The 15,497-nt window shown below is 36.9% G+C and overlaps 3 protein-coding genes across 3 annotated transcripts; 2 read left to right on the forward strand and 1 right to left on the reverse strand.

The window, feature by feature from the left end:
• The first annotated feature begins 4 nt into the window (after positions 1 to 4).
• On the forward strand, positions 5 to 9,559 carry gnl3 (G protein nucleolar 3). Its single transcript, XM_065241760.1, has 15 exons — positions 5 to 84; positions 241 to 299; positions 2,142 to 2,282; positions 2,460 to 2,573; positions 2,662 to 2,742; positions 2,896 to 3,031; positions 3,769 to 3,872; positions 5,393 to 5,534; positions 5,726 to 5,813; positions 5,996 to 6,173; positions 6,752 to 6,894; positions 6,983 to 7,119; positions 7,653 to 7,813; positions 9,106 to 9,172; positions 9,260 to 9,559. Exons 1-15 carry the CDS (start codon positions 72 to 74, stop codon positions 9,370 to 9,372), a joined length of 1,677 nt encoding a protein of 558 aa, XP_065097832.1. The 5' UTR covers positions 5 to 71; the 3' UTR covers positions 9,373 to 9,559.
• A 3-nt stretch (positions 9,560 to 9,562) lies between these two features.
• On the reverse strand, positions 9,563 to 13,450 carry glt8d1 (glycosyltransferase 8 domain containing 1). The gene is made up of 10 exons (XM_065241761.2): positions 13,334 to 13,450; positions 13,066 to 13,118; positions 12,027 to 12,125; positions 11,742 to 11,943; positions 11,555 to 11,663; positions 11,372 to 11,456; positions 11,101 to 11,213; positions 10,840 to 11,006; positions 10,636 to 10,748; positions 9,563 to 10,313 (listed from the first exon to the last, which is right to left on the reverse strand). The coding sequence occupies exons 2-10, from the start codon at positions 13,079 to 13,081 to the stop codon at positions 10,129 to 10,131; spliced, it is 1,089 nt and encodes a 362-aa protein (XP_065097833.1). The 5' UTR covers positions 13,082 to 13,118; positions 13,334 to 13,450; the 3' UTR covers positions 9,563 to 10,128.
• Positions 13,451 to 14,021: 571 nt separating this feature from the next.
• spcs1 (signal peptidase complex subunit 1) lies at positions 14,022 to 15,457 on the forward strand. The gene is made up of 4 exons (XM_065241762.2): positions 14,022 to 14,172; positions 14,605 to 14,664; positions 14,755 to 14,841; positions 14,926 to 15,457. The coding sequence occupies exons 1-4, from the start codon at positions 14,137 to 14,139 to the stop codon at positions 15,049 to 15,051; spliced, it is 309 nt and encodes a 102-aa protein (XP_065097834.1). The 5' UTR covers positions 14,022 to 14,136; the 3' UTR covers positions 15,052 to 15,457.
• The last annotated feature ends 40 nt before the right edge of the window (positions 15,458 to 15,497 follow it).

Genomic DNA, 15,497 nt, shown 5'->3' on the forward strand with positions numbered 1-15,497 from the left:
GGAAGCGGAAGTGAGGAGGAGACCCACGTGCCGCACTGGGTGACTGAGGGAAGAGCGCGTGCTGCACAGACATGAAGAGACCGAGTGAGTATATGATAGCTAAATTATATTTTAATCATCGTAATATGAAGAAGGTGTACACATTTGTGCGTCTTTTTGTTATAACGTCAAGATAAACTAAAATATTTCAGTAAATATGGGTAAAGACTATAACCTGCGTCACACGTGTCTGTTGTGTAGAGTTGAAGAAGGCGAGCAAACGCGTGTCATGCGCCAAACGCTTCAAAATACAGAAGAAGGTAAGAGATTATAAATGTTTATGCATGTAACATGTTAATTTCAATTTATGAGTTAGAAGAAAGCTGGCATTTTTTACACTTGACATGTATGAATGTGCCTGTTTAGCATTCTCTATTAAGTAACGTTACTCACTATACGTTAACAGCCTACCATAATACTAATGACTTTTAAACAAATACATGATCTTCAAATTTGTCTGTTTTATGTAATTTGTTTTTTCATATTGGGGATGTGCTAATGTAATTTTATTTACCGGACAACTATTGGCCGATAGCAATATCACTGAACAACTATTGGCCAATTCCGATATTACCAAACAACTAGCAATTTTAACATAGATTTCTTGGCTGGTAGTAATTTTTTTAACCAATTTCAACAAAGTTTTAGCCAGTACCAATTTTAACAAACAATTTTAGCCCGATGCCGATTTTAACAAACAAGTTTTGCCCAATACCGATTTTAACAAGCAAGTGTTGGCCAGTATTGATTTTAACAAGCAAGTTTTGGCCAATACCGATTTTAACAAACAATTTTAGCCCGATGCCGATTTTAACAAACGAGTTTTGGCCAATACCGATTTTAACAAACATGTTTTTCCTCCCAATTTAACCAGCAACGGTTGTCCGATAATACGATTTTAACCAGTAACGCTTGTCCAAAATACAGATTTTAACCAGCAACGTTTGTCTGATAATACCGATTTAAACCAGCAACGCTTGTCCGATAATTTAAACCAACATGTTTTTTTTTGTCAATACCAATTTAACAAACAACATTTGACTCATACAAATATTACCAAAATATTGGCTAATAACTATTGCAACATACATTAAGTGGCTGGAAGTGATTTAAAACAGTTTTTGGTTTTGGTCGATACTTTTTTTTTTTTTTTTACAAACAACCGATAATTTTAACCAACATATATATTTTTTTTTTTTGTCGATACCAGTTTAACAAACAACATTTGGCTCATACCAATATTACCAAGACATTGGCTTATAACTATTGTAACATACATTTAGTGGCTGGAAGTGATTTAAAACAGTTTTGGGGCCAATACTAAGGGATCGACCGATATGGATTTTTCAGTGCCGATACCGATTTTTGTTTCATCAGCCTTAGCCGATGACCGATACATCCGATGCCGATTTTCTTGAGCCGATATTTGGAGCCGATACTGCTTTTGCTCACTCAATTAACATCATAAAAATGACACAATGATGATGCCAAATGTTACAAGTCTCAATTTTAAAAAAGTAACATGTATAGAACTTAAAAAAACTATATTTAACAAACAGGTGAGGGTGCTATGGAACCATTTTTTGATGTTGTCATGGAAAGGTTGGTTGTTTTTAGTTACATGACTTGCAATCGCTTGCGGCTTCCAGCACTCTGTCTGTAAATAATGGCGGAAAAAATTGGCGAACTGGCAGCCACATATCGGCCGATACGCATAAAACCCGCAAATATCGTCCTGATATATCGGTCTACCACTAGCCGATACCGATTTTAACAAGTAACTTTAGGCCGATACCGATTTTAACAAGCATCTTTTGGCTGATGCGATACCAATTTTAACAAACAACGTTTGTCCAATACAGATTTTAACAAACAACCATTGGCTGGCAGTGATTTTATCAAATAACTTTGGGCTGAAACCAATATTTTTTGATCATAAAGCAGCCAGCAGAGGATGTGATGTAAAATAAAATAGTTTACTGAATAATGTTGTGCTTAGTTTGACTTGTACTGTCGTTTAAAAGTTCTGCTTTCGCATCAAGTGCTGTATAAAGTTGTTTTAGATTAGATTGGCAGTGTGTACGTTTTTTTTTCATGTCAAGGTTCGGGAGCATAACCGCAAGTTACGGAAAGAAGCAAAGAAGAAAGGGATTAGCCGAAAGCCTAAAAAGGATGTTGGAGTACCCAACAGTGCTCCTTTTAAAGAAGAGGTGCTTCGAGAAGCTGAACAGAGAAAACAGGAGGTATGATTTTGTACTGTAGTGCAGCACCATACACCGTAATAAAACCAAACTATCTTTGCTATTAAAATGATATTATAATGCAGGCTATCATCGGTTTTTTAATGTCCCTGACACTATCCTTTTAGAGACAATAAACTGATGCCTAATGATTACATTTGTTTTATTATTTTTTTTTAGCTTGAAGCACAGAAACAGCAAAACAAGGTCATTAAACAAGAAGAAAGAAAGAGAAAAAAGGACAAAGAAGCAGCCAGTGCTGAAGACGGACCTGCAGCCAAGAAAGCTAAGAAGGTAAGAAAGGTGGCAATATATTAGTATAAAAGTAACTCATTGACCTCTGTATCGCATATAACTTGTTTGTTTTACGTTTGTATTGTAGGTGGAGAAGGCTAAAGTAGCAAAAGCCGCAGCAGCTAAAGAGAAAAACAGCAAAACTTTCAGATGCAGTGAGCTGAACAAGGCAAGCCAACAGATTTACATTTAGTAGGAGATGGATTAATATTTCAAGCACTTCCATATTGTATAAAATAAATAGTTTTTACATGTTTACTGTGATAATCTAAAGCATAACACCTGAAAGGATGATCATATATTACATTGAAATGCTCCATAGGTGATTGAAGCTTCAGATGTGATTGTGGAGGTTTTGGATGCCAGGGATCCTCTGGGTTGCCGTTGCCCTCAGCTGGAGGAAGCCATCTTAAAACACGAGGGAAAGAAAAAGCTCTTGTTCATATTGAACAAAATAGGTGCGGACCTTTCAGTGTTGCCTTTGAGCTTCAGTCATGTGATTATCAGTGATCATTTTCAAAAAGCACAATGCTATTTTATTGCTTTTTGTAAAGTTCACGAGTTTGCATTAACATGTAATCAATAGGGAATGAGAGAAAACATTTTGCCGCGCTGTCCGAGGGAGGGCTCTGAATTTTAGTCCAAACCAAGAACCCCCCCCCCTTTAACTGGGAAATGAAACTAGATGAGAGTGAGGTGATGGGGTAGAGGAGGGATGCTGCAAAAACTGTCACAGGACAGAGATGAGGGACTGCTATTTATAGGCACCTCTTCGCACCGGGATCACATGACCATGCTGCTCCTGAACTTAGTTTATAAACTTCATAACACGAACAGAATTTACAGCATGTGCCCCAAATTACCAATGATTTTCTATTGCATGGTTTTGCAACGAGTATTGTGTGATGCGTAAAAAAGGGGTAACGTGAACATAAGCACAATTCCACTGTGCATGTGCCCAAAGTTTTTTTTTTGATCTGATTGAGAAAATAGTACGATTATCAGGTGTACATGCTTAATTTCCCCCTGTTGATCAGAAAACCCCTTTCAATACGATTCAAATTTCAGTTTTTGTCAGATTGTTTATGGTGTTTCAGTCTTATTGAGCCATCAATCCGATTACAAACAGTTTTGGTTCCATGTAAACACGGCTATTGTGGTCACTAGTTACTAAACAAACGCTTTTCCTTTGTAGATCTTGTTCCTAAAGAGAACCTGGAGAAATGGCTCCGATATCTTGAAGCCGAATGTCCAACATTTGTCTTTAAGGCAGCAACACAAGTGCAGGACAGAACTGTGGTATGTTGTGTGTGGCCTTCTCAACTAAATACTTTTATCACAGTTAAAGGGATACTCCTTTCAAACGAAAAACATTATTTTACTAAATGTCCTTGCTTTTTCAAGTTTTATAATGGTAGAAAAGGGGAATCAGGGAACAACTTCTGACTTTGAAGCCCATAATGTGCATTCATCCTTCATAGAAGTAATCCACACAGCTCCAAGGTTTTAATAGATTAAATCCAAACGGCTCCAGGATGATAAACAAACGTCTTCTGAGGGTAATTCGCTCGGTGTTGTTGTAGAAATATCCATATTTAAAACTTTATTAACGAAAATAAATACCTTCCGGTAGCGCCGCCATCTTAGACTCCTCCGTATTCAGGAGAGAGTATTAGCGTAGTGTACGCACTTTTCTTAGTGACGTATGACAAATTCGGAGGGCGGGGGCACAGAGCAGCAGCAGAGTAACCTCCGTAAGCTGCGTAAGCTCTCATCCTGAATGCGGACGCGACTAAGATGGCGGCGCTACCGGAAGGTATTTATTTTCGTTAAAAAAGTTTTAAATATGGATATTTCTACAAAAACACAGCGCGGATTACCCTCAGAAGACCTTTGTTTATCATCCTGGAGCCGTTTGGATTTAATTTATGAAGGATGGACGCACTTTTTTTGGACTTGAAGGTCGTGGACTATGGGTGGACCCCGTAAAATTACATTTAATCAACTGAAAGATCTAAAACATTTTCTAAAATATCCTAAAATGTGTTTGTCTGAAAAATGGACATATGCAACTCTGACAGGTTGGAGGTGAGTTAATCATGGGTTTAATATAATTTTTGTCTGAACTATCCCTTTAAAGTGAAGCCCACAAACCCTCTCATGTGAGTAAAAACCACACAATACGCATGTTAATGTGAAACTATGATGATAATAAAAATAACTATTGCCAACTATCGACATAAAAGCCCGCTATCGGCAATATTGATACACAATACTATCGTCTATCGGCACAACCCTTACCCATGGCAACCAGCGCTCACTATGCTAAAACGTGTGAATCGCGTGACACCAAGATGGGTCGTTACCAGAAGCTAGTTAATATACAGTTAACAAAGTTTGAAAAAAAATTTTCTTACAAAATCGCAATGATTACCCGCAGAAGACCTTTATTAACCCATTGGAGTCATGTGGATTACTTCTGTGAAGGATCAAAAAAACTTTTTGGCTTCAAAGTTAGTTGTTCCCTGGCCTCTGTTTTCTACAACTATAAAGCTTGGAGTAAATTAGTGACATTTACTAAAATAATTTCAAATGTGTTTATCTGGACATATGTATCTCGGATTGCTTAAGGGTCAGTAAATCACAGGGTTATTTTGATAGAGGATCTCTTTAACATAAAACCACTTGTGCGACTTTCACCTTAAACTTCTCATGTGTGATCCTGTCTGTGAAATTTGATGGGGAATGGTTGAACATTAACACTGCTTGTTTTTAAGCTCAATATTTTGAATATTTTTATCTTGTGTACCATTTTCCAGCAACAGAAAAAACAAAGTGTGGCTATTAGTGTGGATCACAGCCGAGCAGCCGTTTGTTTCGGAAGCAGTTCTCTTCTTCAGACACTTGGTGATATGGCTGCTATAAAAGATGAGGAGAAAATGCTCAAAGTTGGTGTTGTCGGTAAGAAATTTACATGTGAACCACAGTCACCATTTTGTGATAAATGAGAAATGATGAGACTTGATGACAACATAAATCCTTGATGACACAAAATAATCCAACTCTGATATCATTTATTATAATTTTTCCCACACTTGTGTTTTTTGTGAGGAAACATTCGAACTGAACTATCTGCCCTCCATCCTCTCCAGGTTTTCCTAATGTAGGAAAAAGCAGCATTATTAACAGTTTAAAAGAAATCAGAGCGTGTAATGTTGGCGTACAAAGAGGATTGACTAGGTAATTTTTTTTTGCTTTAATATTTCCAAATCTAAAAAATACTTTGAAGCATGATGAACCGTATTGATCTGACCACAATATGAAGTCTTCAATCAATCCAACACTGAACTTCAAATCCCACAATGCATTACTACTGCAGAGGCACCATAGCACCACCCTAAACTGCACTCTCATCCTTACAGATGTATGCAGGAAGTGCATATTTCAAAGAAAGTGAAGATGATTGACAGCCCGGGGATAGTGGCGGCCCCATCTAACCCTGGAGATGTGATGGCCCTCAGGAGCCTGGAGGTGGAAGAGAATGAGAAGAGTCCACTGGATGCAGTCAACACTTTACTCAAACAGTGCAATCAGCAACATGTAATATTGAAATTAACATTATGTAATATTAAAACATGCATCGTCATAGTTATGAATTCTGGCCTGCGGCTCTCAAATCTCATTTGCAATTCTGCATATTCCAACATGACTTAAAGTCGCAATGAAATTGAAATGAAAAACTATATATGTATTTTTAATAGTGTGGTATTATTAACAAATGACTTATCTGTGAGCTTCATTATTTTTTAAAAATTCGTGTGTGCTCATAATCTTTAATCAAAAATGCAAATCTCCTCCCCTCCTCAAAACGATCTCTCTTCACTTCCGGTCAAAAGTATGGCAGGTGGGCGGGGTCCGGGAGAAGATCGCAGTGATTAGCAATTAGCAACACGACCCAACTTCAAACGATCCAATCAGATCTCGATGGACAAATTCAAATCCAGCCCTGCCTTATTTCATCTCAAAAGCCGTTTCATTCGGATATACGTCACCACGGGGAAAATAAGGCAATCGCTACTTCCGTTTCATGGCGACTTTAAGATTCAGCATCGTTGACCTCGTGTTGTGTGATTTGTGTTGACACGCCAAGCTTGATTTTTTTTTTTTTTTTTTTTTAGATAATGTTGCAGTATAACGTCCCAGACTACCGAAACTCATTGGAGTTCCTAACCACCTTTGCCAAAAAACGAGGCTTCCTGCAGAAAGGTGGCATACCAAACACAGAGCTGGCAGCAACGACGTTCCTCGGTGACTGGACGGGGTAAGATGATATTTATCATAAATTTAGATTCAAGTTTTGACCTGTATGGTATCTCTTACTAAGTTCACGTGTGATGTTTTTCCTTTAGGGCTAAACTGAGTTATCACTGCAGAGTACCAGAGCGACAGGGTCTCCCTTCGTACCTCTCTGATGCCATTGTGACAGACCTGCAATCGGGTCTAAATATGGACAAAGTGAGAAGAGGCAATGAAGATGTTATCAAAAGTACGTCTTGGGTTGGATCGTCTCAGGCCAAGCTCACACTGCACGACTCGGGCTCGCAACAGCTCCTCCTGTTTTTAGTCGAGGGGAAGTGCGCAAATCCTGATTTAACTTAGCAAGGCATGTTCTTGGGTCAACAATCCTATTCAGGAAATGCCGTTTTAACCCATTACTTACCCTTAAGGAATCACTTAACATAGTTCACCCAAAAAATGAAATTTGCTCACTCCCTGCTATCCCAGATGTATGCAACTTCCTTTCTACATTGTTTATACATATATCTCTTCCTCTATGGTACTCAACACACTTGAGTATCAATTGGATTATGTTAAAGTCAGATTTACTACTGATCGCAGTCTGTGTCTCAACTAAAAGTGTGTATGCTAGTATACTGTCTGTGACTGTATATCAAAGATGACCAGCTTGAGTCCTGTAGTATGCGCTTGGCTTTAAAGGGTTGTTTTTATTAAACATATCAGAAATAAGGGATTTATATTCAATGTGGTGGATGTTAAACACAATCTATATGTTCTCAGGTGTACGATTCCCTAATTTAGCCAGCAGTATAAGTTTTAACTCCAAAGGCCCAACTGCTGGTGTGCTGAAAGTCAGTGAGATGCCTACAGAGAAGCAGACGGCAGCGGTGACGACGACAACAACAGATGTGGAGGAGATGGATGCGGTCAGCAACACGGAGGTATTTCATATCACTAGCACATGTTCTGTTAGAAATAAAAAAAATCATATAGATAAACGTGCATGAACGGCACCACAAAGTCGTAAATACAAGTGGGAAACTTTGTTTTCTTGCCCTGAGTTTACAAGTTGGGGGCGTGTCAGTGAGAATGTGACCGAATCAATGGATACAAAGTCTGTTGTTGATGCTTGTCAAGCTTTATTTATGTACAACTAATTCAATTGTCTGCACAAAATATGATACCATTGCAATATAGAAGTTAATACGTTAAGTTTCATAAAAAACATAAAGCAACACACTTTTGATGCACATTCTTTGTCATTCATTTTCTATAAGAAAGTTAATATACCTTGCTTTGTTTTCGTCTAAAAAACTTTGAGCATGCAAATATTTTTTGGACGTTGCGGGGAGGAGCACTTTGTCCAACTTTGCTTTTCAGTAGAGAAAAAGATCATGCTGTAACGTACCAGTTTTCAACTGGTCACATGTCTCCACGTGATATGAATTCTATGGCGTTTAATCAGACCCAAAAGTCGCGCGCACAAAAACCACGCGCGAGCGCGAGATACGAGAAGGACGCTTTTCCGCGCGCGAACTGTATTCTGCACGCTCGCGGGGACGCTTTTCCGCGCGCGGATAGTGTTCTGCGCAGTTGCGAGGACGCTTGTCCGCACGCGAATAGTGTTGTGCGCGCGACTTTTGGGTCTGATTAAACGCCATAGAATTCGCAGGTCACAGTTCATCAGACTTGAACCTTGATATGCAGCGAAAATGTCTTTGCGCAAGCTTGCGTTTCCGGTCTGATGCATTCACATGCCTATGAATAGAATTCTGTGGAATAAAAAGTGTAGTGTAACCGTCCCCATAATTCATTAAAAGAAGGCACATTGCCATTTTTGCACCAACAAAAGTGACTTGAAAGCACCTGACGTCATAAACACACCGACTTTTACCTTGGAAACTTGTAGTCGTGATAATTTCGATAGCATGTGATATCCAACAGCCGTCCATTAGCTAAAGTTAAACTTTTTGATAACATAAATCAAGTCTTAGAAGTAAGAATAAAAATAGTTCAGTTTATTAAAAACAAACATGTTTACAGCAATACACTTATAATAACAGATTAACAAGTTTAAATGCAGTTTTTTCAATAGACATTGAATGACCATACACAATTGCATATAACAGATGTGCATACATGTTTTGAACCTAGAACATTCCTGTAATGTTTCACAATGTAGTAAATGACTGATGTTTAAATATTGACTGGAAGTTCACACTTTGTCTTTTAGCCTGATGTTGAAACCCCTGCTTTAACACCAGAGACACAGACCCAGAAACCAACACAGAAAGGCAAAGGTTTGTCATTTTGAGAATACTGAACTTTATTATCTCTTTAACAATTGTCTAAGGTAATCATAATGATTTATTTCTTATCTTTTGCAGGCAAAAAACCTGTTGAAAAAGCAGTGAAGATTGTCACCATCAACACTGACCTGACTTCAATCCAACTGAACAGCACAGAGGATGCCTATGATTTCAACACAGACTTTGTATAAAGTGGCATCATGTGTTGACAAATTAACGTGGACTGAAGAGAAATGATATTCCACAACAACACTTTGTTTGACAGCTTCCTGGGATCTGTATATCTGTGTAATGGTCTTTTTGTGTATATGTATTAATACATAATCAATTATGCTCAAGATTTTTTTTTTTTTGACAAAATAAAGAGTTTAAACTCTACCATTGCGTATAAAAACCTGTATTGAACTTTATTGAATAGTTACAACATTTTATGTACAAATTGGCACCGTTTGCCCTCAGCTACTGGACAACAGAGTATGCTGAAGTTACATAGCTCTTCATAAAAAAACATGCACAAATGTAAACACAACTCCACGTATAACAAGGGGGAGGTGGTGCGGACGCAGAGGGGTGTACAAATAATGTCTCAAGGCCTCTCTGAAATACTTGCGAATATAATGGAAATGCACAATAAAATGCGCAAGTGATGATACACAATTTTACCCAAAAACATTTGGGAAGATACCACACATTTTAAAATCACAATTGTGAATGTGACAGACAAAATGATGTAAAAAGTGAATGTATTAGTGTTTTAAAAAGGCATTGAGGTAGTGTATTAATATTGAATGATGCCTCTTGACTGTTGTTTTAATTTATGTCCCAGCTTTGATCAACACCTAAAGAACATAAAATGGGATTCTTCTTGTAAACCCTATAAAAATGTCTCGTACAAATCTCATCTCTAAAACATTTTGGCAAGTTTTCATGAAGTCCAAATTCTGAGGCTATTTCTCCTCAGTGTGTCTCCGGATTGGGTGAAATTTACCTGTGGGATCTGGAATGTACCATTTTTCCCAAATCTCAGAGAAAGAAGAGGTCCTGCCCCATGGTTTAAAATGTCCGTTCCAGTGGAGAAGTTTAGCACTTTTCACGAACTTAAGAGAATATCGGTTTCCTGCTCCGGTCGCCCCTGAAAACAAAAAATAAATCTTACTGGTCTCTGAGACATTGAATAATCGCATAGCCAGTTCTCCTGTGGTGCATAATTTTTGAAAAACACTTTGGAAAAGGGAGCCGAGTACCAAAACACATTTGTAGCCAATCAGCAGTAAGGGGCGTGTCTACTAAACAACATCGTTGCCTGGGTTGTGTATGTGTGGTGCGGGTCTATCAAAAGAAGGTCCAGATTCTCTTGGGGTAGGGCCGTGTTTGTTTAGATGATTTCAAATGTCAACACTGGCTTGCATCATGCACCCCGCCTTTAATGAAGACTACAAGCATCAACAGCTTACCAAGGTGTCGGACGTGCCACAAGGGATCGATGCTTGAATGATGCTTGTAGAAGACAATGAGCATAGGTGGGGTCGTGATGCTGTCTGCCAGAGTCTTGCTGTAAAGATCCTCCCTAAAGCAAATCAACAGTTAAACCAACCAAAGAGGATTTAAACGGAGATTTATCAAAGGTTTTGCATAACATAAGTATAAGCATAACTAACTTAGCATTGCGCTCCATCCAGAACTCAAGCTGACTGGTGATATTTTGCACTTTCCACTCGGTTAAATTGGCCACAATGACACCAGGATTAAAAGAGCAGGTGCCCGCTCTCATTCCAAGCTTTCTGATCGCCTCTTTTTTAAAGTCCAAAAAGCCAATATAGCTGTTCTGCATTGAGAGAAATATGTAAAGATATGTAATGCATGTCTTTAAATACGAACTAGTATAAAAACTGAAATGCATTCGGTGAATCAATCCACACCTGATTTCCGGCTCCTCGGATGAGGCTCTTGGACGATGCAGAATCACAATCTTCAGAAAAAGCTGCCGCATGTCCAGACTTAATGTTGGTGTCAAAAAGGTCTTGAATATCCCCTGAACCATAGACAGAGAAGAGATGTTAATCACTTACTTGCAAATATAAAAAAACATGAATTATTTTCCAATGGTTTAGCTGGACACAACTGCTTTAGCCATAGCCTGTTTAAAACTTTAGAAACTTTAAACAAAAATGACAATACTTGACTCTTCACCTTGTACAATTACGTCATCATCCAGGTAAATCGCCTTCTCGGCATTAGGCAAGAACAATGGCATGTAAAATCTGGCAAAGTTCAACTTCAACAAAAGAAGTTAAATAAAAACACTCATCTTTATTACGATACATTATTTACAAGATGCATTGCAGTTAAGTAAACGCGAGCATTAATGTGTACCGGTTTCACTGCCTCCGCTCTCTGAGGGTCAATAGATATCTTTTCCGCAAGGATCTTGGGATCAAATCCTATAATTTTGTGTTTTATATCAGTCTTACTGAGCCATGTCCTAAAAAAAATTAACACATTCAATAAATAATCATTTAAAATATATCACATTACCTATATTATCATATGTAAGGTGTACCTGAGATGATCAACAGACTCATTTAGTGTCACAATGTTGAATACTACATTGGCTTTGCTGTTTTGGTGGATGCTGTTCATTGCAGTGATAGCAGCACCCAATCTTTCTTCAGGAGCAGTTATGAGTACCGGGATCTCATCTCCTGTCCTCATGACCTTATGATCAGATAGGAAATCAGCCTCAAAGGGCACAGGCACTGTATCTGTACACACAGAAATATATCAGAAATCATAGAGGAACATCATATGAATCCAAATAAAACCTTCAACATCAATATATTTGTACCTGGATTCTCCTGCTTGAGGAAATCATTGAGATTAAGCAGATTGCGATGCACAATGATTAAAAAGGCGATGGCAAGCAGAACCAGAATAACCACGTTCACTGAAGAAGAGGAGAAATATGAAATTATATTATTTTATTGTAATTATTATTGATTATTTTAAATAAATATATGCTAAAAACTTGACCTAATGTTATTTGTATTAGTATTTTATTATTATAAACAACACATGCTAGCAGTAATTACCAAATATGACACTAATATAATGCTGCCTCACGATTAGTCGCGACTAATCATTTGCAGAATAAAAGTTTTTGTTTACATAATTTATGTGGGTGTACTGTGTATATTAATTATGTATAAATACAAACACATACACACATGTACATAATTAAGAAACTTTTGAATGTGTATATTATAATATAAAATATTTATTATATAAATATATTTTTCTTAAAATTATACATGTGTGTGTGTGTATTTGTATATACGTTATTATTATACACAGTACACACACATATATTATGTAAACAAAAACTTTTATCGCGAATAATCGTGAGGCAGCACTACAATATTAATTATCATTACACAATTATTATATAATATTTTTATATGGCAATGGCAATTGTATTTATACAGCACAATTAAAACAACACAATGTGCTTAAATATGTGCTTTACAATAAAATAAAAACCACATACTAAAAAATATAAACACATTAAAAACACATACTAAAAGAACAGCACACATACATATCTGCAAAAATTGCAACTAATGATAAAAAATAAAAAGGTTTATGTCACATATTAAAAGCTAAAAGAAACAAATGTGTTTTCAAATTTAAATATTTAATTAATTATAATAAATAAATAAAATTATATATTATACAATAAATGTAATAATACTATACTGCTTGATAACAAATTATAATGTAATTATTAATTTAATATTGACAATTTATCATTAAAATACTATTACTTTAATACATTATATAAACGAAAGGTAATAAGCCGATGTAATGCTGGTAACTTATATATTCACCTCTCCGTACAGTCATGGCACTTGGTCCGAATCTCAATACGAACTGTGCAATTCTGAATGAAAACAAGAAAACAAAACGAGCAACATTTTTGAAGTGCAAGAAAACGTTCAGAAATTGTATTTAAATGCACGATGAAATGCACGCGAATATACTGGTACTGTTAAAACATAAATCACAAGTAAAAAGTCCACGAATAAGTGCTACATTAACGCTAGCTTAAAAAAAAAAATTCAGAGAGAAAGCCTCAAAATTTTGCAGTTTGCATACCTTACAACGCTTTGATTCCTTTTGGCTCCTCATCCAAAACGCCAACTCAACATCAACAAGTCGAGTTAGCCTTCAGTGTGGCTCTACTTGTTGGACTAAACACGCCACAGCACACACACGCATTCACTGATCTACATATTATAAGCACGGTACACAGCTGCATGATCCACTTTAGCTTTATCTGTTCAGATGTGTTACAGATCTGATTAATGCGCCAGATGTTGACGTCATTTAACACGCTCATGACCATAAATGGCATGAAAATTCGTCTAGCTCACTGCCTGACTAAAATGATTCATTTCTTTTTTCCTAATTATTGTATTTAAAGTTTGCGGAGTATTTAATATGTTACCGTGACATTTAACACATCTTTGCGCTGACACATGACATTTAATCACTTTAGATTTTTTCCAACAGAACGCTGCTCTGCGCATTTTTGGCGCATTTTAGTCAGTTTGAAGTATTTACTGAATGGTCCTGCGATTGTGGCTAGAAGGGATACAGCTAAGCCCAATATCTCGTAAATCTTGCACTGTTTTTATGCTAATCGTACTCCAAGCATAACCCAAACCCAACAGTTCACGGGATTAAAGCCGTAGCTGTATCATATCTAACCAGGAACCTTGTTTTTCATAATTGTAACCCCAATCTAACTCTAAACCCAACATCTTGCGGGATTTGGTCGTAGCTGTATACCCTCTAGCCAAAAAAGGGTCCTGCGGATCTCTACGTACACATTTCAAACAGGAAATCATCTTTCCACTGGAAAGCAACATCCAGGAGATTTGTTATACGATTTCAAGATGCTTTCAATGTTTAAGTCCATTCCGACTCACATGGTAAGGTTTACGTTGTTTAAAAAATTGCATGCATGTGATTATATTTTGAGTTTGGTGTTTTTAGGGACATAACGGAAATTGACATATGTTAGCAGCTAACGCATTAGCAATGGACCTGCAAATATAAAATAACAGAAAGTACAGATAAATATTTTGTTTACGTCATCAGTATAATCGTGCGATTTACATTTTACATACATTTAGAATGCACACAGCAAATAAGGCAAATCACGTTAAATCAATGATTAATTTAATAATTTGTATAACGTTCTTCCTTACCACATTTATAATAAAGTATTACATACATTTTTGCAGTAACTGTAGTATTCATCGCATATTGTACATTTGATCTTATTTGTGTCAGAATAAATACTTATGGTCGTCTTCAGGGTGCAAAAAATCTTTATGCATTTACTCATTCATCATTTGTAGGACTATAAAGGACAGAAACTTGCAGAGCAGATTTTCCAAGGAGTAATTCTGGTGTCAGCGGTGAGTAATGCAAGCAACACCTTAACTACCACAGTCATTAAATTACCACACATTACCACACCAGACCTGACCCATCTGTTCTTCCTTCAGGTGATCGGTTTCATCTATGGCTACCTCTTTCAGCAGTTCGGGTGGACTGTTTACATTATGTTGGCTGGATTTACAGTATCCTGTTTGGTATGTCATACTTAAACTTGACCTAAACTTGATCAACACAATTTCTTATATACGTCGAGTAATAATGTCATATCTGTTTTTCAGCTCACACTGCCTCCCTGGCCGATGTACAGGAGAAATCCTCTCAGCTGGCAGCCTGCTGTTCCCGAGACATCAGGAGAGATTCGTGAGAAACCTCAAGAGAACCTTAAGAAGAAGAAACATAAGTGATTTAAAGATGTAGTTTAGTTCAGATATGGTAAAAAATATACAAAAACGTATGGGCGATTATAGAAATTCCTGCATTTTTTTCCAGCTTTTTTCAAATGGTTATGTTTTTAATTATTTTGCACTCATTGTCATGGATCACAAGATGTTACAGGCCACAGCAATATCATATTTTCTGTCAAGTGTCTTATATGGTTTAAAAGAAGTCATGATTTCCTGTCGTAACTGAATTAGTCAGTGTCAATTCTGTTACTAAGTAACTCTATATAAGAGACAGAAAAAAATGACTTTGGACATTAAATGTACTTGCAATTATATGATCACCCCTAAACTAAATAAAACCCCATTCATTTGATGTACTGTTTGAACATGTTTAATATGTAATAAAACACCCAGCTTGTGTTTGGTACATTTGTTTAGTGGTGCATCTGTTTTGTTTGGCCGAAACC

Source organism: Paramisgurnus dabryanus, chromosome 14, assembly GCF_030506205.2.
Source record: "Paramisgurnus dabryanus chromosome 14, PD_genome_1.1, whole genome shotgun sequence".
Classification (NCBI taxonomy): domain Eukaryota; kingdom Metazoa; phylum Chordata; class Actinopteri; order Cypriniformes; family Cobitidae; genus Paramisgurnus; species Paramisgurnus dabryanus.